Source organism: Scylla paramamosain, chromosome 37 (genome assembly GCF_035594125.1).
Source record: "Scylla paramamosain isolate STU-SP2022 chromosome 37, ASM3559412v1, whole genome shotgun sequence".
NCBI lineage: Eukaryota > Metazoa > Arthropoda > Malacostraca > Decapoda > Portunidae > Scylla > Scylla paramamosain.
In genome coordinates this window covers 6109572-6137500 of record NC_087187.1, presented here as the reverse complement: position 1 = coordinate 6137500, position 27929 = coordinate 6109572, and the positions used below count along the sequence as shown (strand labels likewise).

Here is a 27929-nt window from a genome sequence, read left to right as displayed (position 1 = left end):
CGGAGGTGTCGAGGGTAGTGGGGATGGTGGGGGGCTCTGGGGACGTCCTCTGGTCCCGGCGGTGCTCCCGAAGAAGGCGCTTAATGTTGAAGATATCTGCTGCAGGAGGTGGCAATGAGAGACTGCCGCACATTCTATCATGCTCAAGTTTATATTGAAGTTTAATATACTGTACTTAGTGGAAGCAAGGGTGTGTGTGTGTGTGTGTGTGTGTGTGTGTGTGTGTGTGTGTGTGTGTGTGTGTGTGTGTGTGTGTGTGTGTGTGTGTGTGTGTGTGTGTGTGTGTGTGTGTGTGTGTGATTGAATGTTGCCATGAGGGGAGGAAGTAATGGTAACAGCTAAGCACCTTCACCATAAACTTTAAAGAAATTCAAGGAGAAATAGTAATGAATGGACATCTTCATCACAAACTTTATGAAATGTCAAAAGAAACAATAATAACTGGATGTCTTCACTACAAAGTTAATGAAGTGTAATAAGAAAAATGTATAGACGGGCATCTTCACCATAATAAAATACAAAGGAAAAGAGACCTATCAAGAATAATATTTAGGTAAAAAAAGTTAATGTAATTCAGAAAAACTAGAAAAAAATAAAGATGTACTATTAGGGTTTACTTTATGACAATTGGACATTTTCACCACAAATTTACTCAAAGATTAAGGAAAAGAAATTGAGAATCAAAATCCAGCAACAGAAAGTCACAAAAATGCAAACAAACTAATAAGTAAAGGTGTGTTTGGGTGTATTCAATGTTGGCAGCTGGAAGGAAAGGTAATGGAAGCCAGGCAGCCAGAAAACTAGCTCAAATAGAAGAGTCTGAGTTATTTTGCATTGCTTGATAAGTGAGATGCTTACTGCTGGAAAGTGTATTGAGAACTGATCAGGAAAGAAACAATTAACACTGAGGAAAGAAAGAAACAATTAAGACAACTGAGGAGAGGAAGACACAACAATTAACACAACTGAGGAGAGGAAGACACAACAATCAACACAACTGAGGAGAGAAAGACAACAATTAAGACTGAAGAAAGAAAGAAATGACTATTAAAACTAACTGAGGAAAGATTAAAGAAAACATGGATAACTGCTTGAAAGGCTTACTGCTGGAAAGTGTTTTGAGGACGGATCAGGAAGGGAACAATGAACACCGATAAAGGTAAGATTAAAGACAACACTGGGATGGTGAAGCAAAGGGAGCGACAATGGTAAGTGCTCTTAACGCATCTTGTTCTCTCATCAGGACTGCTTCCAAAGGCCATAGAGATGACTAGTTATGTTCTCATGGGTTTTTTTTTTTCCCATTAATAGTGTAGAATCATAAAAGGACCACTGAAAATCCCAATAACTTCTATTACAGTCTATTAAAATATTACTAGAATTATGACAACACTCTTGAAATCCCTAATAACTTTCACTGAAGACTTTTAAAACTATAACAAAAACCATAATGAGAATGCAGCCCATTAAACTACCACTAGAATCATGAAAACAACCTTCAAAATTATAATAACCTCTACTAAGGCCTGCTAAACTATCATATGAATTTTTTAAGCTCCCTTGAAAACAAAGCTTGTTAAACTACCAATAAAATCATGAAAACAACTTTCAAAACCTCAATGACGTTTACTAAAGCCTGCTATACTATCAATAGAAATATGAACACATCCTTGAAATCTCCCCACTACTTTCTACCAGAGTCTGCTAAACTGTCACTAGAATCTTTAAAACACCCTGGAAAACCCCAACAGCCTCCACTACCAATAGAATCTTTAAAACACCTTTGAAAATCCCCAACAACTTCCTCTCCAGCATACTAAACTATCAATAGAATCTTTAAAACACTTTTGAAAACCCCAGCAACTTCCTCTCCAGCCTGCTAAAAGTAACTGATATAGGATGCAGATACACTTGGGAATACAGGCCATTGTGATGTGAGAGAAGGTAACATTAAAAGAAACACAAAGATGCATGAAGTGAATGACAGACATCCAAAAAAATGTGTTGGGAGATGGAGACACAGATGTGATGAGTGATGTAGCAATAAGAAAATGTGACTGAAAGGGGTCTTGGAAGTGCAGTGGTGGTGGCAGTGTTGGTAGTAATGGTGGCCACAAGAAGAAAATGGAATATATTGAGCAGTAGTAGTAGTAGTAGTAGTAGTAGTAGTAGTAGTAGTAGTAGTAGTAGTGGTGATGGTGGTGGTGGTGGTGATGGTGGTAAAAACTAAAGAAAACAGATTACGACAGGTAGTAGTAGTAGTAGTAGTAGTAGTAGCAGTAGTAAATAAAGAAAATACAACATAGTAGATCACAGTAGTAATGGTAACAGTAGTGGTGGTGGTGGTGGTAGTGGTAGTGTTGGGTGGTGCACTGCTGTCCTGGGGAAGTGCTGCCTGGTGTGGTGAGTGTGTGGTGCAACACAGACAGCCACACACCACACCACACACCACAGGAGTCTGGGGTCAGCTGGCTACAGAATAAAATACTTCCCTGGGCAGCCAATCAAGAAGAATTTGCCTCAATAAAGAATTTTCAATCAGAATTAAAAAAATATGCACTCAAGTTTCCCCAAATGTAACTTTCATCTGTTTCAGTGCAAAATTTTGAAAACTCAAGGAAACACCAGCAGGAAAGTTTGCCTTAGAAGAGAAATGCCAATTATAATTATCATTGTAAATAAACAATAATAACACTAACAATAACAATAATAATAATAATAATGGTAATAATAATAATAATAATAATAATAATAATAATAATAATAATAATAATAATAATAAAATACATTCCAGTTTCCCACATAATGCAACTCCAAATTTTCAGATAAAGATTCTGAACTGAAAACATGACTTAACACATTATATTTTCAATTTCTCATAATGCCAATGGTGCAGTTCATTCCAGCATTGCATAACACAGATCCATATTCTTCACTTTGTTCTCTCATCACGACTGCTTTCAAAGACGGCAGAGATGATTAATTGTTTTTCCGAGGGTGCTCTTCTTGATGGTGTAAAATCCTTGTTAAACTCTCACTAGAATCATGAAAACACCCTTGAAAATCACAATAACATCCACCACAGCCTGCTAAACTATCAGTAGAACCATGAAAACACATTTCAAACCATAATAACATTCACCACAGCCTGCTAAACTGCTAGAACCATGAAAACACCCTTTAAAACACATCCAATAGCTTCCAATAGAGTCTGTTGAAAGTAGCCAAGATGAGATCCCAAAACATGTAGGAATAAGGACCATAGTTATAAGCTTCAGCACACGCAACCCCCTCTTCCTTGGCTGGTGCTTGGTGGTGGAGACAGGCAACTAAGGGCTATGGTCTACACAGCGCAAGGCCAGTTAAGAAATAAGCAGTGGCAGCATAGAGGGGAGAATGAGTGCATAGTACCTCTCTGCCTCATGCCCTTGAGAATGTTCCGCAGCACGTAAAGCTTCTTGATGGCTCTTTTGACATGAAACACATCCACTGAAGCCAACGAGAGGCGGCCACGTAAAGTGAGAAGGAAAGGCACACAGTTACTAGTTGCCTCAAGTGTGGTGATACTATTATGCTGACACACTGAGAAACACTGACACTCCTGGCTTGCTCTTTATAAGGAATGTTATGCTGAAGAAAACACATCTGTACATCATGTCAACATAGAGAAACACACATCACACATCTCATCTCACCATACACAGGTTCAACAATCCTAAAATGTTTAATTATAAAAAATGGGTAAAGTACGACTTGGATTCACTACTGCACAAATAACTTTAACTGCATCCTAATTTACTATGATTTGGCTTGAGGCATTTTCAAATCAATGGAATGAGAGTTTGGTTTACTAAAGCATAAATAAGAATTAGAGGAACCCACCCAAATGTGAAAAATTTGCCAAACACAATGAACCAGAGTGTGTGTGTGTGTGTGTGTGTGTGTGTGTGTGTGTGTGTGTGTGTGTGTGTGTGTGTGTGTGTGTGTGTGTGTGTGTGTGTGTGTGTGCATATCTCAAGAAGCAGGTTGAAATGTCACATACAAGCAAGCAGGTTTGAACAGGTTATAAGCCAAACAGGTGTTGTTGAAGTGTTTTCCTCCTCAAGACATCTCATTAGTCATTCAAATTACCCACTGTCAGCTATTTTCAAGCAGAGGAAACTGAGTGAAGGAACTACGCTTCACCTCAGAGCATTCCGTCACGTAAGACTTTAAACACTAACAAATACAGACATGTTCCTACCCTGTGTGCTTGCTATTCCTACTAGGAGAAAGGAAAAGTGTCACTGATGGGAAAAGTAAAATATCTAGGTGAGCTCAGAATCTCCAATAACAGGTGCTACATCTTCAAATCAGTGACATGTTTGCTCAGATATCTTGTCCTCAGAGATACACTACCAAAAGTCTTGTTGCTGAAGGTGAGTCACAAAAGAGGGAAAAAATGTCATTGATGGGATGAGTAAAACATCTAGGTGATCTCAAAGTCTCCAATAATATGTGCTGCACCTTCAAATTTGTGACATGTTTGCTCAGATTGACCTCAGAGACAAACTATCAAAAAATTTTCCACTGAGAAGGGTGAGCTGCACAAATAGACAGGAAAATATGGCATTGAGAGGACAAATACCATAGTGAGGGATTTCTGTGCCCCATGAGAGCCAAGCAATTTCTCAGTGTGCAGCAATAATAACACTACAACACTAAGCCACTCTACTACACCCTTATTACTCTATCTAGATAAAAAAATATATGTACACCAAAAGATACCCATTGCATTCTATAAAAAATGGTATGTTATTGTGATCAACTATATAAAAAAAAATCTTGATGCTAACTACATTAAAAAAAGGTTAAATGTATGAGCAATAACCAAACATTGCATTGAAAATAAATAGCTAAATATATGAATAAATAAATATGTATGCATGACTAAATTCATAACAGTTCCACAATTAATGTTTACTGCATTCAAAAACTATAAAGCTAAAAATCACCATGGAAGCAATTTTGAGAAAATACAAAACTCAATCATTACTAGATGTCCTCTCTCTCTCTCTCTCTCTCTCTCTCTCTCTCTCTCTCTCTCTCTCTCTCTCTCTCTCTCTCTGTACTGAAATATATCTTGTTAAATGTTCCTTCTCTCATTAAAATATATATTGCCTCTCATTATCATTATTATTATTATTGCTATTATCATTATTAGTAAATTAAGCAATATTTGACAAGGAAATTAGTTAAGCATAAGATAATAACAATAACAACAATAAATAATAACAATAACAATAATAATAATAATAATAATAATAATAATGATAATAACAACAATATCAACAATAATAATAATAACAACAGAAACTTACTCTGTTGGTATCTTTTTATCTCCTTCTCTCTTTTCTTCCTTTCTTCCTCCAAGGCTTCCTCACTTCCCCAAACCTCCACTGCCCTGGGAAGAAGAGGAGGTAAAAATAAAGATGATGGAAAGTGGAGGAAAAAACACATAAACAAATACATAAAAAGGGCTAGAGAGATGGAGGCAAAGAAGGAAGAATGGAAGAGAGAGAGAGAGAGAGAGAGAGAGAGAGAGAGAGAGAGAGAGAGAGAGAGAGAGAGAGAGAGAGAGAGAGAGAGAGAGAGAGAGAGAGAGAGAGAGAGAGAGAGAGAGAGAGAGAGAGAATCACTTTAAAATACAACCACATATAGAAAATAAAATAAATAAAAAATATGAATAAGATAAAAAACACACTAACAAAAATAAATAAAATAAAAATAATAACAAACAAACAAACAAAGGAAAGAAAGAAAGAATAAATAAAAAATAACAGTAAAAAATAGCACACACACACACACACACACACACACACACACACACACACACACACACACACACACACACACACACATAAACAAACAAACATACTTTGCCTCCACATCCTTGCGCCAGTAGACAGTGATGGGCGGCTCGTTCTCGAAGGGGGACCTGCGTTTGGTCTTGCGCAGGTTCTCCAGGTCTGAGGGCTTGAGCAGGAACTCGGACATTGCTCGCACTGCTGTGATGAAGTTCCTCTCCAGGGAATGCTGGGAGCTGTCGAACCTTGGCCTCTCCTTTTTCCTTGGCATAACTGATGGGGAGAAGAGATGGGCATGGTTAGGAGCTGTCAAATCATATCCCCAGGCACTCTTATTCTCTCCTGTGAATGCAGGTTGAGTTGTTTTAGCCTATCTTTATATGGTAATCCTCTCTGTCTCTGAATTATTTTCCTTGGTATGACTGAAGGGGAGAAGACATGAGCAAAATCAGGAGCTGTCAAATTTTGGTCTCTCTTTTCTCATGAAGGCTAGGAAGGATGGACAAGGCCAGTTGGACATCAAACTTTGGGCTCTTTCCTTCTTTGATATAACTAAAGGGGAGGAAGGTTGATTAGGGTTGGTAGGAATAAAGCTTTGGTTCCTCCTCAGGATTCAAGTTTGATAAAGTGAAATTAGGAAGATTAGAAGAAAATGGTCATTAAAAATAGTGGTGGATGACAGAAATAGACTAACAGATTAAATTAACAGGGAATTTTAAAAGAAATTAGATAAATTTATGTATATGGATGATAGTGGCCAAATTTTTAACAGACTACCACGTGTAGGTTTGTTGGCATGCTGCAGCACCCCATATGTTTTGTTCTTGTGTTTTCCAGTGGCATAACTGTTAGCAAGGAAGGTTGGACAAGGTTAGTAAGAGATATAAAATTCTGGCCTCTCCTCCTTTCCCTGATCATTTATTATTTCATTCATTCCTGTACAGGCTGAGTGTGATAGAGAGCCTATTCCTGAGAGGTTCTCTGAGTGGTTTAGCTGAGATGGACTGCCTCACCCATCACACCCCCTCACGTGCAATACAAAAAGGTTATACTAAGACAAACACACCCTTAATAACAGCTTCCTTGAGACGGGAGGTGGCAGTGGAGGTGAGAGCAGCAGGGGTAGCCTTCTGCTGCTCCTGCTGTTGCTTCTGCTTCTGGTCATGGCCGGGTGGTTGGTCTGCAGTGGCCAGGCGGCGACACTGCTGTGCTTGCTGGAGTCTTGTGTAACTCAGTCCACTCCTGCTTGCCTCACACTGGTGGATGGCAGAACTGCTTGCTGCAACACACAACACACCGAGTCCCTCATCACTCTATATACACACACACTGTTCCCTAATTATTGTACACATCCATACAAATAAACACAATTACTTTTGGACTCATTACTCTGCACACACACTGTTCCCTAATTATTGTACACATCCATACAAATAAACACAATTACTTTTGGACTCATTACTCTGCACACACACACACACACTGTTTCCTAATTACTGTATAAATCTCTCATCACTCTACACACACACACACACACACACACACACACACACACACACACATACACACACCATTCACTAATTACTATATACATCCATAAAAACACAGCTCATTTTTAGTCTCTACTTACTCTATTAACAGCATTTCCTAATTATCACATACATCTATAAAAATGCATGTGTGTGGTTAGTCATATACAAGTACCAATGTTAAATATACTTTGAGAGGCAAGGGAAGCAACTCTCAAATATACAAGTTTGATTCTCTAGTTTGCCTGTCTAGTGACTGCTTGTCTAGTGTTTGCTAGTGAAAGTTATTGGGGGTTTCAAGGGAGTTTTCATGGCTTCAGTGATCCTTTAACATTTAATGGTTTTCATGATTCTAGTGATGGTTTAACTAGAGTATGTATCATCAATGGAAAAAAAACACTCAAAAGAACTAAACTTATCATCTCTGTGGCTTTTCAAAATACCTTTAAAATACAAACTTTACACACATGAAGAAGAAGAAAAGTTAATAACAAATCTCATTACTAGTAAGTTTATGTTAATTTACACTAATCTAACTTTGATCCATCCCCAAAAATAGTTGAGATGGCTGATATTCATGTGATCCTAAAGAAGATTAAATTTGGAGTAAGGTGTGGCAAGACTCACCAAGACAGTAGACAGGGAGGCACCCCAGCCGAACCTTGTCCCGGGCCACCAGTCTCAAGGCTCGCAGGGTCCTGGGATACATCACACCTGCAGGACACTGGGATATGTGACAGATGTGACAGGAGACTGCTCTTGGCCGGTGTGATGTGTGGGGAGTGTGTGAAGGAGTGTGTGATGGAGTGTGTGAGGGAGTCAAGGAAAGGTTGGTTTAATAGAATCACTCCTATCTCACTTTCACATCTGGCACTGGTCAGACCTCATCTAGAATATACTGTGTAGTTATGATTCCCATATTATAGGAAGAATACAGGTCTGTTAAAGTCAGTAAAAGGAAAAATGACTAAACAGACATAAGCCATGAGTAGAAAATTCCCAATGACACTAATTGAAGCTTTTAAATCCACATTTCCCAGTGATAAATTCTGTGGGGGATATCTGAGAAGTGTTTCAGTGGTATTAGGGAAACAGCAAGGGTGACAAACAAAATCATAAAATCTGGACAGAGCAAGAAATAAAAGGTTTAAGATTGATAAAGTTAGATTTATAAGATATGAGAAAATTAGTCCTTAAACTGACAAAATTACAAGGCTCAGTAATCTGGATAGAGCAAGAAATAACAGGTTTTAAGATTAATAAAATTAGATTTATAAGAGATATGAAGAAATTAGTCCTTAAATTGAGTGGTAAATGAATGGAATAGACTTAGAAATGAGTTCATGCTGAGTCACTGGGAAGCTTGAAGAGATGATGAAACAGATGCATGGATATGACTGGATACATGGATTCCACACACACACACACACTATTTATATCCCCCTACAGGTAAAAATTAATAAACCAATAAAAAAAAAAAACCTATCCCATCAAAGAAAAATTACCTTAATGAACACAGAAGAGGTAAGCAGAAACAGGAGGAAAATTAATTCATACCTGTAATTACCCACACGGGGCAGAAGGGGAGGCTGGCTTTGCAATACAACCAGCAACACTCGGTAATACACCCAGTAACACCTTCCCGGCACAGGTAGCGAAGGCACAGATGAGGAGGGAGGAGGACAACACTATGTGCCTTGCCCGTGCCAGTCTTGCCTCCAATGTTGACAATTGGTGACAGAAAACGGCCTCTTCCCGCAGTTTTGAAGGGTGACTGTAGAGAAAATGGTAATAATAATAATAATAATAATAATAATAATAATAATAATAATAATAATGATAATAATAATAATAATAATAATAATAATAATAATAACAACAACAACAACAATAATAATAATACTAATAATAATAATAATAATAATAATAATGATAATAATAATAATAATAATAATAATAATAAAAATAATAATAATAATAATAATATAGGAGTAATAGGATTGTACAAAATTACAGACGTTTTAAAACTTTCCTTCTAAAAGAGTTTGTCATAAGTAGGGGAAAATACAGAAACAGCCATGAAATTACAAAATCTTCCAAGAAAAAAATACATAATAGGGCAAAAGTCCTTTGCAGTGATAGAAATAATGCAAATAAATATGTGACCAAACTTATAGGACACAGAATTGTGTTATGGTAGAGATTATGCAAAATTACTTGTGCATTAAAATTCTAAAACACATCACACCATGTTAATTAAAGAGAGGACTAGAGAAAATGTATTATGACAAGAAAAGTATACATAAAGTAATATGATAGTGATAATGCAAAATTACCTATGTGTGAGAATTCATAAAGCCCAAGAAATAGTAGAAATGTGTGTGTGTGTGTCCAGACTGCAGGGTTTTTTTAAACATTAATTTAAAAGGAAATAAAATAGTCATGTATTTATTCTTTTCGTTACAAGTGTGGGCTGTTAAGCTTAGAGAGAGAGAGAGAGAGAGAGAGAGAGAGAGAGAGAGAGAGAGAGAGAGAGAGATATTGCCTTCCCATATATAAACACTAGCAAGACACTGATCTTAACTAAATAAGTCTAACAAACAAGCAGAAATAGCTTTAGTAGGATGAAGGACCACTCAAGATGAAATTTATGAACTACCCTATAAAGATGATTCGAAATTAGTTACATGAATCAATCTCCAAAAATACGTGCATTCTCTCTCTCTCTCTCTCTCTCTTGCACTAAAGGACAACTCCTGATGACACTTATTTCAATGTTTTTATGAATGAAAAGTAACGTGTACTTTATTTTTCTCACATACCTTGATTATTATATTTCTCTTAATGTTACATCCTCTGCACCTGCTTGAAATTAATCAGTTATCATGTTTTGTGAGGAGACCTTCAGTGGATCAGGGGATAAGATTGTCAGTAGATCAGGGTTTAGACTGTCAGTAGATCAAGGATTAAGATTGTCAGAACAGAGATTAAGATTGACAATAGAGCAAGGGATCAGATTGTCAGTAGATCATTGGATAAGACTGTCAGTAGATCAGGGGTTAGACTGTCAGTAGACCAGGGGTAGGATTATCAGTAGAATAGGGATTAAGATGGTCAGTAGAACAGGGATTAAGATTGTCAGTAAAACAGGGATTAAAATTGTCAGTAAAACAGGGATTAAAATTGTCAGTAGATCAGGGGTTAAGATTGTCAACAGATCAGGGGTTAGATTGTCAGTAGATCAGGGGACTTCAAATTGTTAGATCCATGTACTTGATGAAGCAAGTCTGTCAAAACACCAACAAATGCAAATGTAACAATTAAGTGCCAAAAAATACAGTGTTGCTTCTAGTCCTTTCATCTCTCCAGGGAATGCCAGCAACTTTCAACTTATCATTTACTGTACATAAATCAGTTCACCATGTTTTAACATCCTTACTTTACATGGCTTATGAGTCTCTCCAGCCTTTAAGAACATTTGATTAAAACGAAGCATTATACTTTTCCTCCTCTAAAAAGTGAATAAAACCATCATATCATATGAAACTTTAATTCCTAAAAGATACTCTGCAGTTGTACAAGTCTAGTGATCATGAAGGGCAGGCGGCCGAGGCACCAGCTGTGAATCACCAACTGTCATAGGCAGATCAACTCTAACAACAACGGATACTGTATATAAATCTATGCACAGGGAGTGTAATGTACAGTGTTTACTGACTAACCATCTCCTCTAGTTACTAACGCAAGGCCTGCCTTCCTCCCTCCCTCCCTCACCACACACACACACACACACACACACACACACACACACACACACACACACACACTGTCCACCTCTAGTGAGTGGACACGTCATGTACACATCAGGGATTGCACACACACCTGCTTTACATTTCTGTATGTAAACACACCTGTACTTTATGTAAATATGTAAACTTCAGGTGAACACATGCATGCTTGCCTTGTGCACCCTGAGGGTAAAGACACCTGCTGTGCACACCTGTGAGGGGAGCTGCTGCATGTCCTGTGGTGGCCAGGTGTGGAGGCCAACCAAGCAGGTCAGGCCAAGCAACACCAGCAGCAGTGGGCTTTCTGTCAAACATCACCATGGAACACGCAAGCATGCATGCACGCGTGCACACACACACACACACACACACAAACTTGAGAAAAGGAAATAATAATAAAGATTTTTAAAGTTAAAAGTAAAAATTACATTGAAAATTATATAGAATGAAAAACTGCTGATTGTGAAGCAGTACTGTGCCTCCCCAAGGTCCCAGTGAGGGTGACCTGCCAGCCTGCACACTCAACCTTCTGTACAAGTAGGAATGTTACTGCCACTCCCACCACCGGCAGGCACACACGCACACACACACACAAACACACATACACACGTGCACACACACTAAAAGTAAATACAGAATATCCACATAATACATTATCTTTCTCTTTTTAAGTCAAACAAATTCTGACATACAATATATAAATTTTATAACCAAATTCTCCTAAATAATTTAACATGCATTCTTCCTTCATTCACCTTCATTCTCACACTGCACTGTCACTTTCTTGGCTTTTCAACTTCAGTTATCCAAATTTTTCAAGGAAATTTGAGGGAGGCAAGCTGAAAGTGACAAACAAGATGCAGTATGGTGAATGTGAGAGGAAGAAGAACGCATGCGTGAAAATGTGAGGATCTGTTTCATAAGAAAAAAAGTGTAAAAGATTGCATAATAATAATTGTGGGTTGTGTTAAGGTTTATAAATCCTGATAACTTCTGAACGCCCTGGTGTTTGTTATATACCGCCCTGCACTTGTTTCAGAGAAGGCCAGTTGTATGATTAAAAAAAATAAGAAAAAAAAGTAGGTAACTAACAAAGCTAAAACTGGGCAGTACTGTTTACCTTGTGCTTAAAGAGTAGCATATTAGAAAAGTTGAAAACACTTGACCATCCACCACCCAAGAGCTCAGGACATTTATAAACCAAACCTAAAGCCACTTAACCTCACACCCTTACTTGTGTATTGCAGAGTAACAAACTTTTAATCTCCAGTCTATGCAGTGAGACATGTGAGGCAATGAGATTAAAGTGCATCAGATATAGACAAAACACCTCATAACCTTGCTTGAATCATCACTGCGAGTAACAATCTTCCTATCTATGTGAGGTTATTAAACACCATCACTTAGTACAGGCAAGTAAGTCTTTTAACCTTCAATCTGCACAGTAATGTTAATGTTACAAGGTTTAGCAAGAGGCTTAGTTTAGAATAGCCTTTACTGTGGCATGGTGAATGTTCAAGTGATCCACAAAGTCTTGCCAAACACTTCAATTTCTCAGTTAGCAATGGATCTTAGCATTAGGTGGGAGTGAAGGCAATTCAGAAAAAAATATATGAGGCAATGCATTTTCCTTCCCCCCAAGGCCTCAGAATGCCACTTGACGGTCTCACTCAAATGAACAGTGCCTTATGCTTTGTCAGTCACTGTGGCATTACTTGATACTTTGGGTCTTGTGTCAGCAGCCTCACCACTACCAGCCTTTCCCTCACCCTCCCCTGGCCTCTTAGGTGTCTGCTTCCCTGCTTCTCCTTTCTCCTGGTGGTGCTCCCCCTTCTGCTTCACCTCCGTCCTTGGTTTACCGTCCTCTTCCCTCTGCTTTGTGGCGCCTCGTTCCTTCTCCTGTGCCTTTGTGTCTGTCGTTTTCTTTTCTGCAGTCCTCTTCTCTTCCTTCTTCTCGCTTGGTTTGTTGTCCAGTTTCTGTCTCTCTTCTCTCTTGTCACTTAGCTTGGTGTTAGTTGCCAGTCTGCTTTCCTTGTTCTCAGTCTGTTTGCTGTCAGTTTTTTGTTTGTCTTCCTTCTTTTCACTTATTTTGGTGTCTGTGGTTTGTTTTTCTTCCTTTCTTAATGTTTGCTGGCCATCTGATTTTGGCTTATCTTCCTTCTCCTTTGGCTTATCATTTACTTTTGCCTTGTCTTCCTTTTGTTGCTTTTCTTCCTTCTCCCTTTGTCCTCTTTCACTATCCTTCTTAGTCTCTCCCTCTTTACTGCTCTGCTTACTGTCTTCCTGCTTGCTTCTCTTCACCACAACATCCTGCTCCTCCTCTTTGTCCTCTTGTTTTCTCTTTCTGTTGACTTCCTCTTGTGGGATCTTCTTCGGCTCTTCCTTTCTAATTAGCCGTATTTCGCCTGATTGGCTTTTTTGGTTTGGCGGAGTCACCTTACTTTTTTCCTGTGTCTTCATCTTGTTCTCCTCTGCCTTCTCTGTCTGCTTGGAGGTGGGCTGTACTGGTGGTGGTGGTGGTGGTGGTGTTGTTTCTGCTGCCTCCTCCTCCTCCTCCTCTTCCTCTTGCATAGTTTCCACCTCCTCCTCTAACTCCAGCTCCTTCTCCTCTTCCTCATTTTCTTCCATTGGTTGGTCTTCGTCATCCAATCGTAATTGTTCCAGCTCCTCCTCTTCCTCTTCTTCATCGCCTTCCTCGTCTTCTACTTGCTCTTGCTCCTCTTCCTCTTCTTCCAAATGGTGTGCTAATCCTAAAACTTCCTCATTGACTTGTGCTTTGTTTTCCTCTTTGATGGAAAGTGGCAAATGGATTTCCTCAATTTGCTGTACATTTGTCTCCTCTTCCTCCTCCTCCTCCTCCTCCTCCTCGTCCTCTTCCCCCCATTCAGCCGCCAGCTTCCTTCGTTCCTCTTCCTCTGCATTCTGTGCTGCCAGCGCCTCTTCCTCTTCCAGAAGTTCCTCCTCATCCTCCCCTTGCTCCATTCCTTCCTCTTCTTCCAGCTCCTCAGGGTCATCCACTTCCCGCTCCTCTTTATTTAATTCCTCCTCCTCCAGCAGTATCTCTCTCTCAGCTCTCTCCTCTTCCTCTTCTTCCTCCTCCTCCTCCTCCTCCTCTCCATTGGCCACCAGCCTCTTGATAGCCTTCACTTCATGTAGCTGCAGAGTGTTGGGCATCTGCTCCTCACCCTCCTCGCCTTCCATGATGGCAGCCGCCTCCTCCACTCCCCCTCCCTCCATCTCTTTCACCAGCTGGCGCAGCTTGATGTTGGAGGAGATGGCAAACTTGTTGTACTCAGGGATGGACATGGAGTACACATACATGATGCGGTCTTTGGTCTGAACCCTCTCCCGGGGACACTTGGCCTTCAGCTTGGTCTGGAAGGAGGTCCTGGCATGCTCACTCTTCCGGCGGCTGAAGCAGGAGGTGGCGCTGTCGATCAGGATGGGCACATCACCATACACCCCGGCACGCGACAGCTCCTCGTGGATCTTCTCATCACTTTCGTGGATCAGGGTAGTGTATCGGAAACCAAACTTTTCAATGGAGCGCGCCCAGATCTTCTTGGCAATGAAGCACTCCAGGTACTTCGGCTCGATCTCCCGCACGCCCTCCTCAGCGTCGTGGTCCAGCTCGTCGCACCACTCCCGGATCTCGCACGTGTCCTGGTGCTTGTTGAACCACTCCGTCATCTCAGCTGGGGACATGGACACGATCTTCTTGGCATTGATCTTGCACACGTGGCAGTACATGTTGGCCACGTCGTAGTCCAGCACCAGGCCAGTGGTGAGCTCAATGACAGCACCAGCCACCAGGCAGAAGTCACTGCCCCACTGGTGGTAGGTGGTGGTGAAGGCCACAGTGAGGTCCACCAGGCCGTCTGTCTCCAGCTGGCTCTTGAACACCTCCCGGACGATGCTGGCACTGTACTGCAGGCTGTCCTCTGTGTCAGCCACCACATCACTGATCACCTGCCGCGCATACACAATGAAGGTGGCCTCATTGAGGCAGCGGGCATTGAAGTACTTGCAGTAGTGCCTCAGGCCACTGTACCCAAGCCCATTGTCCAGGAAAGCAGCCACATGGGCGTAGTTGATGTTCTCCGTCTTCTGCAGCACTGCGTCCTTCTTCTCTCTCTTACGCTTGCGTTCCCGCACCAGGTTGGGGGTGTTGGTGGACTTGGTGTCCTCACACACGTTGCAGGCCACCGTGAACTCCGAGATCATGCCCTTGGTGGTGGGCCGCACGCCGATCCTCACCGCCTCGCCACACTCCCGGCAGGACACCAGAGCCCCCAGAGCGTGGACCTGACTGGTGGTCATGTGCACGCCCTCTGACATGCCATCATCCACCACCAGCACCGTCGTGGACACCAACCCCTTCTCCTTCTTGGGCACCAGTGGCTCATCTGGATCACGCTCGCGCTGCGTCTTCTTGGATACACTCGGCCGTGGGGCTTCCTCCTCATAGGGATTGTTGCGCTTCCTGGGCCGCCCTGGACGCCGCCCCGTGCCTGCAGAGGAAGAGGAGTAGATGATGGTCAATCTGTTTCAGCTACACAGTTAAGAATAAAGATGTTGGCAATTCTGCCCTCAAGTTGTAGATAGGGTTAGAAAAGTTTGACCAGATAAGGTGAGTATGTTAACCAATATACATAGAACAATGGCAGGCACTCCATCACAACCACAAGGCTTCTGAGTATCAGGGCCAAAGATAAAGTCACAGGATGAAGGGGGGAAAGAAGGGATGTGTTCAAAATTACTTGCTGTTAAATTTACAACAAAGGTCTATGAGTTCAGCTTTGAAAATATATAAAAATTTTAGTATCCCAGCTGTTGTAGAAATAATTAAAAAGTGAAAGTTGAGAGCGCAGAGGTTAGTGTTACGAGGGAGAAGGTTGTGTTAAATGAAGAAGAGGTTGGTGTTTGTAAGAAAGAGGCTGGAGTCTGAAGGAAGGAGGCTAGAGTTAAAAAATGAAGGAAGGAGGCTGGAGTTTGAAAGAAGGAGGCTGCAGTTAAAAAAAGAAGGAAGGAGGCTGGTGTTTGAAGAGAGAGAGAGAGAGAGAGAGAGAGAGAGAGAGAGAGAGAGAGAGAGAGAGAGAGAGAGAGAGAGAGAGAGAGAGAGAGAGAGAGAGAGAGAGAGAGAGAGAGAGAGAGAGAGAGAGAGAGAGAATTAGTGCACACATCCAATATCAAAACATGACAATGGAGGTGATAATGTGAAAAGTCTTGATAATTACTATACACTGAGTAACATAACAGTCTGCAATACAGCCTTCCTCCTTGCCAAGCCTTCTCCCAGCCCTGCTTGTTACCCTCTATTGTTCAGAATTCATTAGAAAACTAAGAAAACCATGCATACCTCATTTCACAAAAGATTATATAAATATACACCTACCTAATTATTTCTTTGAGTTGGGATAAGCTGTCAGTTTAGGTTAGGTTAATTTGGTTTAGTTAGGTAGTTAGGTTACAATTTTAATCTAACCTAACTTATTCTTGGGTTGGAATGGGTTAAGTTAGGTTAGTTTTTTTTTTTTTATGGAAGGGTACTAGCCAAAGACAACAAAAGCAAACGAAAAGAAAAAAGAAAAAAGAAGAAAAAAAAAAAAAAAAAAAAAGCCTACTGAAGTGCCAGTCCCCAAACATAATCAGTCAAACTTTCGGAGGATAAGCATCTTGAAACCAAATTTAATGCATTCTTACCAATTCAACGTCAGATTAGTCAGGTAGTCAACAAATCTGACCTGCTCTAATCTTTATTTACCTAAATGATCATACTGCCTAACTAACACAACACTTAACTAAAATCTAAACCCATATCTTCTTGTCCTACCTTGATTACTACCTATATCAGTCTACACCACCTTACGTTACCTCTCTTATGACACTTCAATGCCTTTATTTGATACCCTCTTATTCCTCGCTTGATTCCTAACCTTAGTCTGCATTACTCTTTTATCCACGAACTGACACAAGACAGGCATACATTCCTTAAGACTGCCTTCACCACCCGTCAGCCTGCCTCTCACAACCTGCTGGGCGTGAGGGCGGCTGCAGGTCACGGAGGGTGGAAGCAAGGTGGAGAGAGTGACAAGTGGAGCAGACCAGACCAGACAAGACCTGACTAACCAACCAAATACTTCTGCGGACACTAATATTTGAAATCCCGATACTAGCTCACGTTATAGACACACCATTACAGTGCACGAGTCCCCGACACTGTATCACGCCTATGCACTATACAGGAACTTGGTATAAAGTCCCGACGTGTTTTATTTACATTATTCCCACACACACCCCAAACATCATCTCCCTAGACGCCATTACCACTCACTTATTTCACCCTTTTTGCCTTTATTTCCCGTCCCCCTGTGCTTTTCCCTCCTCCTCACACTCCTCAGAGTCCCCTATACTCACTTTTCCCGGATTTCTGCTTTTTGGGTCTGCCCTTCCTCCTCATTTTGTTGAAGTTTCCGAGATAATTTGCGGCGCTGCCAGAGAAAACCGTGGAGGTGAAGCAGAGACGCAAACAATCCCCCGCTGCCACCCGCCCTGAGCCCCGCCCGCTGATTGGCTGCTCTCAACACAGGATGAAAACTGATCTCTCACTGGGTAAATTCCACGCTGCCATTGACGTCATAGCTCAGTATCGTCCAATCAGGGCCTTTTCTCTCGTTACCCGCCAAAAACAAAGGAGGAACTGTCTTACGTTATAAATAAATGTGTGATTGGGATTCGTTTCAAAAGGAATAATTTATTGTGTTTCACTTTTAAAAATATCAAATAATGGAATTAAACTTATAATGATGTAGAATGGTTACCTAGGTCAAGTTATAAGCTTACAAATATATGTAGCCATGGCCAGATTGCATTTATTATAAGTTCATCCTCAGTGATCTATGTAGCCGTATACAAATTTGAAAACATTTTTAAAGCTATCATAAGCCACCACTAATAAAACCAACATTTTAGTAATTGCACGTGTTCAGTAGATCAATGTGCATATGGCCATAATTAATTCATATAAACACTTAATCTAACCAACATCACATAAACACATATATACCATTACTCCAAAACTACCACTGCAAGCTAACAATAAGAACAAGGGCAAGAAAACAACCATGATATAATAGAGTTAGATATAATCATACGTCTGGCCGCGCGCTCCTCCCCCTCCACCACCCTCAGTTAAAAAATAGGCAAAATAATGGGAAACCGAAGTATTATGTTGTTTGGTCTTACTGCGGCATTATCCCACCAATTACTTATCCTGTATCAGTTCTCTGTGGCTGTAGGGGTGTGGAATATTGAGATAAATAAAGGAGAATGAAGAAATGGAGGGTGGAATATGGTACTAGTTTGTGTTCACAGGAGGCTATCGACCCCAAAGTATTAGCAGCATGGCGTCCCCTGCGTTCTTCTTATCTCCTCTCGCCTTTCTCCTCCTGTCACCACTCCTCGAAGCCATGCAGCAGTACCACACAAGACTTAAATAAAGCATGCCTCTCCTATATATTTTTTTTTGCTGTATTTTAAAGAACGTTGTGGTCAAGAGGACTATTTAAAGAAACAATAAAAATAAGGATTGGTTGGGTTCTTTCATTGGTGTTTTTCTTAGTGATGTTCTTGAATTCGTGTTACATCGCCACTATAACTATAATAAAAAATACCTGAAAATCTCTGTGGCTTCCACAGCATAATATTAAAGGTGTGGAGTCCGTGTTAAATTATCACTAGAATAATTAAAACAGCCTTGAAAACACCATTAGCTTCCATTAGAGATCGTTAAAAGTGTAGAATCGTTGTTCATTCATCCTTAGACTAATGAAAACACCTTAAAAACTATAGTGCATTCCAAAAGAGCTCGTTAAAAGTATATAGAAATAAATAGTGGAGAGATAAGGAGACAGGACGTCGCAACTTTCAGGAATGTACACGTTACCAGCCTGCTTCTTAAAACTGAATGTATTTTTTTTTTTTTTTTTTGTACTCTCCCAGCATATAAAGGAATAGCAACTAAGGTCAAATAAAACATGTAGTCTCATTTATACATCTTAGCACTGTGATAATCCTCCAAGGACTTTCATTGAGTTATTCACCTGACTTTTCCCGGCGGCTCGGCAGTCACCCCTCGCAAGGCTGTCTTTAGTCTCCCATATCACGCTTTTTAATTCCACGGTAACTCATCTAGCAAGATAATACGCCTGCATTTCAGTTTTCTATTGTGTTGCTGCGTCTATAGAAGTCTTGAGTCACCCATACCAATCCTTGTAATGTTACGGTAACTCTGCTAAGAATATAATGTGTGTAATTTTGCCGCTTTCATTTTTTCCTATTAGTTATTGGTTATATGACTGGTATGGTGTGTTTTATTAACAAAGGGCTTGTACTTTGAAAGGTTCTGTTCTCTCATCAGCAGGACTATTTTCAAAGGCTGCAGAAATAATAAGATGGATTTTTAAGTGATTTTTCTTAATAATACGGGATTCTTATCAAACTGCCATTAGAATAATCATCATTATTCCTTAGACAGTTCAACCTGAAGTCTATTAATGACTACATTATATCGCCGGATTAGAGAATAATGGAAAATGTCAAGATAACTCCGGGAGTGAGCCTAGACTGATCCAGGTACAGGTCAGTAATGGGAAATATGAGTTTGCCTAAAGTAAAAGTTCCCAAGAAACAAAACTGGAATATAAGTAAAACAGAACCTTAAAAAAAAAAAAAAAAACATGATAGCAAAATGATATGAAAACAAAGTTGCAGCAAGAATAGAAGAAATAGTGTGGGGAAAGATGGTGGCAGGAAATTACAAAAATGCAATTACTGAAGGTGCAGAGCAGACTATAGGAATAAAATGGGCTGGAGGAAGCAAGAAAAAAAAAAACACTCGCCATGGTGGAACGAAGAACTGAGGAAGACTGTAAAAGAAAGGACAACGAAAATGAGAATATGGCTGAAAACGAGGCCACCAGAATCGAGACAAGAATATGTGGATATAAGAGAAAAGGCCAACAAAGAGAGGACAGAAGCCAAAGTGGTGGCAAGAATGGGGAAGGGAGTTGGAGCAAGATGTAATGCAAGATAAAAAGAAGCTGTATTGACTCACAAAAGCCTACAGAAAACGCAAAAATTATGAAAGAGAGATACAGACAAGCACAGAAATAAACAATACCTGGACTAAATACTTCTAAAGATATATTAACTGTAGGTCACGAAAAAGAGGAACCAATGTATGAAGAAGAGAGACATACAAGAGGAAGAGAACATAATAACAGCGTCTGAATACAATGAAACAAAGATGAAAAATGGAAAGTCTCCAGGTTGCAATGGTATTATAAGAGAGGGAAGAAATGCCCTGAACTTCAACATTTTACTGTGAATAAATGAAATATGGAAGAAAGGAGAAACCCCTGAAGAATGGAGAAAAGCACTTATAGTACCAATATATAGAGGCAAGGGAGAGAAGAGAAAACATCAGAATCATAGAGGAATAGCACTGATCAATTGCATCATAAAGGTCTATGAAAGCATTTTGGAGAAAAGAGTAGAGTCAGTATTAGTAAGTGGAAACAATGAATCTCAACTTGTCTGTAGTTCCCTGCATGGAGAGCAAGAGAGTGAGTGAGTAGCATCACCTGTCTCTACCTGAGGATCAATCCTTTCAGGAACGGTCAAAATTCACCTCCATTTCTGCAGCATTCCCACTCTTCAAGGTTCAGTTAATTAGTCTTCCTGTGAATACCCTCACCTTGGGGAGGCACACTACCATATCCTACCTGTCCCTATAGGATCTGGTGTTCATCAGCTGCATGAACCAAGGACAGCCCCAGGCAGTGCCATATGGTCTTGTTATGGAGCCAAACTAATTGAACAAATCAGGTGCTTGCTTATTTAGATTAACTCGCCTTTTGTGGTCTACTTTCATTGTGTATATTTATTTTGTTCTATTCCTTAAGCTGATCAATTATTGCAATGCTCACCATCTACCATGGCTCTGCTAGGTGTTGCAGCACAAGTTATGACCTAGCTCTGGTCATGTACACACTTCAGGCTTGATCCTGCATTGGTCTGTCTTTCATGGAGAACAACACAGTGCCTTGCCTTCCCCAGCATGGATGGTTTCCCACATTTAGGACAATGACACAAAATTACCAGTATAAATGTAATAAAATCATCATCATTAGCATCAGCAAATAGCCTTCTCACCCTCAGGCCACAGTGTGTGGTGTGGAGCTGCAGGAACTGTGTGGTGTGGTGTGTGTTGGAGTCAGTGGTGCCCTAGTGTGCCCTCACTTGGTCCAGGTGTTAGTGAAGGCCATCAGTGCTGCCTCCACCTGCTCATACTCCTCTGGGGAGAAGCGATCCACCCACGACTGCACCACACAGTCAGTCGCCTCAGTGTAGCTTACCAGCTCCACATCATCACCCACGGCCCGGGTATTGGGCATGGCCAGCACCATGCGTGGCCGACGCTTGCGCACCACTATCTCATGCCACTTGGCGAAGGGGTGCGGCCCCTCGGCTGGCACCTCTGAATACTTCTCAAACATGGCCCGGCCGGCCTTGCTGTCTCCCATGGACCGGTACACCTGCAGTTTAGTCAGGAAGTCCCCCATGGCTTGCCGGCCCACACTCTCTATCTTGGTGCGGTCCAAGGACAGCAGCAAGTCGGGCAGGCCATCCTCACCTGTGGTCTCAGTGAGGGTGACCAGGCCACCGCCGGCCTCCAGGGCCACACGCAGAATGACGTAACGTGCCTGGGAATGAGCCTGGCCCCACTTGCCCTGTGTGGGCTGGTACATCTCCAGGCCCTTCAGGCCAGCATACATCATGTCTAGCCAGGACACATACTTGAGGTCCTCCCGGTCACTCTCAGACACCCCAAAGATGTCCAAAATGGGGTCCACCAGGCCCAGGTAAAGGGCCACAGTCTCAGCCCGGCACTCTTCATAGGCACTGGCCAGATTGGTGAAGCGACTGTTGTAGTTCTCACCCTTCTCATAAAAGGCAGCAGCCTCTCCTGTGTAAGGGTTCTTGACTTTCTCTGGATCAAAGTTGAGTGTCCCATCATCCTTCCTCCTCAGGAACTTGCCGCAGCCATGGCCAAGCAGCTCGTGAAGGCCCACCTGTATCTCCAGTGCCAGGGCCCCGTGCTTCTCCCTGAGGGTGTGGTCGGCAGCTGACAGGAAGGGGCCACCCTTGATACCGGTGCGCGCTGCCATCACGTTGGTCAGGCTCACGTTCTTGAAGCCGTGCTCTTCCTTCACATCCTTGTAGTTGGGAATGTTGATGCCGATGGGCAGACCCGAGGCGGCGAAGGTCACCACATCTAGGGAGGAGAAGTCAGGCCGCATGAAGGTGTCCTCCTCAAACTCACGGCCCCAAGGCAGGAGTGGCAAGAACTCCTCCTCAGCACGTTCTACCAGTGTGTCAAACTTGCGTGACTGCTCCCGGTTCACCACGGCCACGAAGGACTCAAACTCGGCACGCTGGTTGACAGGGTCACGGTACACCTCGATGAAGCCCGTGTAGGACTCCACTGCAGGGGAGCGGTTCTTGACCCAGGCCATGGAGCCGTCCTTGTGTGCCTGCACTGTGCCATCCCGGAAGCTCTCGGCATACTTCTCCAGCATCTGCACCTCGGCCTGGGTGGCAGCGTGTCCCTTGGCCAGCTGCAGCTCCTCGTTCAGCTTGGCCAGGAAGAAGGAGTAGTCACCGCGGCTCACCTTGAACTTGTGGCCCCGGAAGTCCTCGGCATGGATGGTGATGGCTGGGGTGGAGCTGCTCTCCACCGAGGCCAGACGGATGTCCAGCATCGTTTGGCCGTCCTCCTCGTACTTCAGCAGGCGAGTGTTCCATGCCTCCATGTTCTTGGCAGCCATGAACTCCCGGGCCAGGTCTGCGTCCTCCTGTGTGGGCATGCTGTGATTACGGCTGCTGCCTCCACCATTACCACTACTACTGTCCTTACTAGTTGTCTTACAATCACTGCTGCATTACTGAGTCCATCGTTACTGTTGCTACTGTCCTTACTAGCTGTCTTACAGTCACTGCTGCAATACTTAGTCCACCACTAACACTTCTACTGTCCTTACTAACTGTCTTACAGTCACTGCTGCATTACTGAGTCCATCATAGCAAAAGACCAACAGGAGAATGAAGATGCCAGGCAGTGTAGCACTTGTGCCAGATTTTTTTGAAAACAATAATGAAAATAAAATTGAATAAATATAATAACAATATTTATCTTGTGCTCCAAAAGATTATACACTTAGTACTTTTCAAAACAAAGTACTGAAACAAAAATGTTAGCACATATATACCAACACAGAGGTGCTCAATGTGGACACAAAGACAGCTTCCTTATCAGTGAACTGGTGAGTGGAACAATTTAGATAAGGACACAAAAAGTGCTAAAAGTATTGGTATGTTTAAAGTAATGATCAACAAAATTAGATATGAAGATGAGATTACACCAACATGATCTTACTTTCTGTAAAAGTAAAAACACTCCGAGCTCACCTGGGTGCAGTTAGGAGTGAAGTACATGGTGACTCCCCCTGGAGGCATGCCCAGGAACTTCTTGTTTTCCTGCAGGTCATACATGGGGCCCAGCGCACGGCTCATGTAGTCCTCCATCACCTCCGGGGCCTCCAGGCTGGCCTTGGACGCCCGGATCAGACTCTCCAGCTTCTCCCGACTCACGCTGGGCACAAACTTGCGGTCCCCAAAGCCAAGATAATTACCAAGGTTAAATGCCAGGCAGGAGTAATACACCATAAGGGACTTGAACTCATCTTCTGTGAAGCCGGCCTTCCCAATAGCCACCTCCTTCAGGGTGTCCAAAGGTTGTGACCGGAGGAGGCGGGTGAGGAGGTTGAAGATGACGGGACTCTCTGGGGACGTCTGGCACAGCACAATGAAGCCGCCCCACCAGGAGGCACGGGAGAGGTGGTGTGCATAGTGACGCTCCTTGGCAGTGAGGCCGGCAAATGCCTCCTCCACCTTCAGGTAGAGGATTGGGGTGTCCAGTGGCAGCTCATGCTGGGAACCCATCATGTGCCGTCTGTGTGGGAGGGAAGAGTGATGCCCCAGTGCCATGGTGTTGTGCAATCCAATAAGGGAAAATATAATATTAAACAAAATGATGATGATGATGGTTGCTAGGGAACATCTTTTATTGCACACTTGTTCCCAGAAGTCACGTCACAATATTCAGGGAATTTCATGCCTATGAATCGAACAGAAATATACATAAAAGAGAAAGAAATGTAATTATGCAAATTAATATGAATCATAGACAAATAAAACCTTCACAGAAATGTCAAGACTAATTTACATACTGCATCTAATGATAAAAAGTATGCAATTACTAACAAGTGAGAAATCAACAAACCTGACAAACTGGCAGAGAGATGAGTGAGGGTAAGTGTTGTTGGTGTGGTTAGTTTTGTGGTGGGCACCGGGGATCAGCTGTGAGGTGGAGCGGCTGATGGGGAGGAACTGGGCATTTGCAGCACAACTAATGCACCTGCGGGAGCTGCCACTACTGCTGCCGTGCTTCCGCCAGTGACAGCCTTTACAGACCACAACTCTCTGCTGCCTGTGGAGTAGCAATGATAATGGTCTCCAGCTTCTGAGCATCTTTTTATTCTCCTGTGGAAGGTTGAGATGTTTTCTGAGTCCTGACCTTCAGTAATGATGGTGTTAATATGTGTGTGTGTATGTGTGTGTGTGATTCACCTACGGTCGTCTGCTGGTCACCCAGCCAGCCGTTCCCCTACAGAAAGAGCTCAGACCTCATAGTGACTGATCTTTGGGTAGGACTGAGACCAATGACACCACACACTGGGACAGCGAGGTCACAATCCCTTGGGTTACATCCCATACCTACTTGCTGCTAGGTGAACAGGGGCTACACATTAAGAGGCTCGCCCATTTGCCTCACCATGCCTGGGATTCGAACCCTGGCCTCCTTGGTTGTGAGCTGAGCATGCTAACCACTATACTATGTGGTGTGTGTGTGTGTGTGTGTGTGTGTGTGTGTGTGTGTGTGTGTGTGTGTGTGTGTGTGTGTGTGTACTAATCTTGATAGGGTTAATATGCTAGTGTCATGTCCCTTTTTAAGTGTCAAAAAGCACTGAGAAACTTATCTCAAGGTGGCACAGATTTTGAGCCATGAGAGATGTTCTAGCCAAGGATTGAATCCCTGATAAGGAGTTCAATCCTTAAATGTTCAAACCAAATGATAGTAAGGTCCTAACATAATTTTTAGGGCTTTTATATTCCTGGTTAGTAGCACAATATCCAGGCTACAGAACAAGGATAAAAACAGTATGTCAAACCTTCATGTCTGACAGCCAAGGTAAGATAACAAGGGGGAAGAATTGAGTACTTTTCCCGCTTCCTCTAGCACCCAGTTCTAACTTTAAAAAATATATAACACCTACACAGTTGAAAGCCAGAGTTATGTGAATGTGTCCCCCTTTCTCTATTTGAAGTCTGTAACACTAATATCTGACCTAAAGAGCAAAGCATAAGAAAGAGAAATATGACATAACTCCATGTTTGACAGTCAAAATTTCACAACAAAGGGGAATAATAATACTCAGGGCTGACGCTCCCCAATTAATGGCCTGATGATCCATGGTGGAGACATGCCAAAGATCACCATTAAATACAGATGAGCCTGACAGTGTACTATCACACCCAAATGACTCATATTATTTTGGTAAACATCATTCTCTAGGCATTAAATCTCTAACAATTTGTGAAGATCTTTTCATTTTAAGTGTTTTGATAGCAGAAGTTGGTCAGCAAATTTATAAATAACCAAAATATTGAATTTTGAACTTTCAAGTAGAGGTCCACTAAAGTTTGTTGGATTAAGCTTGATTAGAGAAAAACACCCTTAACTGTTTGATCATTAGGAGATTGTTATATGGCAGTTAGAGGATTCTGTGTCACATTCTTGCATGTTTCAGAGAGAGAGAGAGAGAGAGAGAGAGAGAGAGAGAGAGAGAGAGAGAGAGAGAGAGAGAGAGAGAGAGAGAGAGAGAGAGAGAGAGAGAGAGAGAGAGAGAGAGAGAGAGAGAGAGAGAGAGAGAGAGAGAGAGAGAATAAGTCAGAAAAATATTAAAATTTGTCTCAATAAAAGATTCAAATCTCCAGAACATACCACCATTAACTGTGGAACAATTACTGTGGCGGGGCGGACGTGGCATGGTGTGGGGAGTGTGTGGTGTGGTGTGATGAGGAGATGGTAGTGATGCTGCTGATACATGTGATGAATATTAATGTTACATGTACATGGGGTGATGTTACCTGGTTCTGGTTGTGGAGGCAACCTTTTAATCAGCTTCCCATATCTCCTGTTTATTTAAGTGTATCTGTTGCCCTCTTTTTTTAATTTTTTTTTCTTTGTTATTAGTTTTTTTTTTTATTTACATACAGGATACATATTTCTTTTCTCTGATATTTTCTACATCCTATTTCTGTGTTTGGGTATATTTTGTTCTTTATGTCATGTCTCCTGTGCTTTTTTAACTGGTAAATCCCTTTGATTTTTCTTCCAGGCTGATATTTGGCATATGTAATAATAGTAATAATAATAATAATAATAATAATAATAATAATAATAATACCAAAACAATTCTTGCCTTGTAGTTGATTTGACTGATTGATTTAAAAAGATAAGGCTTTGTAGTTCTCTTACATAAGTTTTCTGACAAGGATTACTCATATGTTGGTATTGAGGACATTCAATACCAACATATTGGTATTCAGGAACAACACACACACAGAAAGCATCTCATATTACATTAGTATGGAGTTTTGCTTGTATTGCAAAAAAAAAAATAAAAAAATAATAATAAATACATAAATACATAAATAAATATATATATAAAATAGATAAATAAATAATATATAAATGAATAAATAAATCTAAATAAAAATAAAGTAATTAAATGAAGTAATATAAATATAAAAAGAATGCAAAACAAAAAAAAAGTAATAAAATTACTTCCATATAATCCCCATAAATGAAACTGCATGCAACACCTAAAAAAAAAAAAAAAAAAGTTCCATTCTATATAATCGCCATTAACGAGAATGCCCGCAGCACCTGAAATGTTAATGACTGTTCTGCTTCCCTTGACAGCATACGTAATACTTCCATCACCAAATGTTCTGTTTCTTTCCGGACACGGCATTCCCACCATTTATATCCATGTTATTTTTTCTTGGTCAATCTCCACGACATATGAAACTGTCAAATATGGTTAAACATGAAAATAAATCAAGTACATGATGACGTATATAGCAATGCAATACATGCCCTGAGGTCACAAACAAGCCGAGGAATCACAGTGACAGTATTGACGCACACATCAAAATAAACCAGGACTTACCAGAATGTAGACTACCTTTATTCACCTAGTTAATTAAAACGAGCGTACTTCTGTACTCAAATCTGAAGCAATACCTTAATCGCACACGCTGACAGCAGGTGCAACACGGGGTGAGGTGTGTGGATCAGGGGGAAATGGCACTAGTAATGAGCAGCAAGCCTCGTCCTCCCACCTGCTGCTGTGTTTCGGCGGCCGGCGAGTCACGATCCCAGTTTTGATCTTGCTCGTTTCGACTTCATTTCCACTCCATCATCGTATAATAAGCACCTGTCAAATACCTTGTTAATCATCTCCCTTCTGTAATATTTTCAATTTCCTTGGATCATTTTATGTCTTGCGGTCTTT

The 27929-nt window shown here is 41.5% G+C and overlaps 2 protein-coding genes across 3 annotated transcripts in view; both read right to left on the bottom strand.

The window, feature by feature from the left end:
• Positions 1–17737, bottom strand: part of LOC135091441 (uncharacterized) — a 24937-nt gene extending 7200 nt beyond the window's left edge. Inside the window, exons 1-5 of the mRNA XM_063989089.1 lie at positions 17581–17737; positions 13006–15674; positions 5918–6102; positions 5361–5443; positions 1–96 (exon numbers count right to left, since the gene is read on the bottom strand). The exon at positions 1–96 is cut by the window's left edge and continues 28 nt beyond it. Of these exons, the coding sequence (XP_063845159.1) occupies positions 1–96; positions 5361–5443; positions 5918–6102; positions 13006–15674; positions 17581–17623 (3076 nt within the window). The 5' untranslated portion in view covers positions 17624–17737. The remainder of the gene's footprint in view (positions 97–5360; positions 5444–5917; positions 6103–13005; positions 15675–17580) is intronic.
• A 3583-nt stretch (positions 17738–21320) lies between these two features.
• Positions 21321–27821, bottom strand: LOC135091437 (dipeptidyl peptidase 3-like). Of its 2 annotated transcripts, none has more exons than XM_063989086.1 (4): positions 27659–27821; positions 24569–24775; positions 23695–24238; positions 21321–23081 (listed from the first exon to the last, which is right to left on the bottom strand). In XM_063989086.1, exons 3-4 carry the CDS (start codon positions 24229–24231, stop codon positions 21462–21464), a joined length of 2157 nt encoding a protein of 718 aa, XP_063845156.1. In that variant the 5' UTR covers positions 24232–24238; positions 24569–24775; positions 27659–27821; the 3' UTR covers positions 21321–21461. The 2 variants fall into 2 exon arrangements, with proteins under 2 accessions (XP_063845156.1, XP_063845155.1); XM_063989085.1 differs by having other exon boundaries at positions 24569–24828; positions 27659–27788.
• Between the last annotated feature and the right edge of the window lie 108 nt (positions 27822–27929).

Coding starts and splice junctions, on each gene's coding strand:
- LOC135091437 (XM_063989085.1), bottom strand. CDS start 24,816: ATGCTCAGAAGCTGGAGACCATTATCATTGCTACTCCACAGGCAGCAG. Junction 24,239..24,568: donor TCTCTCTGCCAGTTTGTCAG/GTTTGTTGATTT, acceptor CCTCCCACACAG/ACGGCACATGATGGGTTCCC. Junction 23,082..23,694: donor TCACTCCTAACTGCACCCAG/GTGAGCTCGGAG, acceptor ATGCCCACACAG/GAGGACGCAGACCTGGCCCG.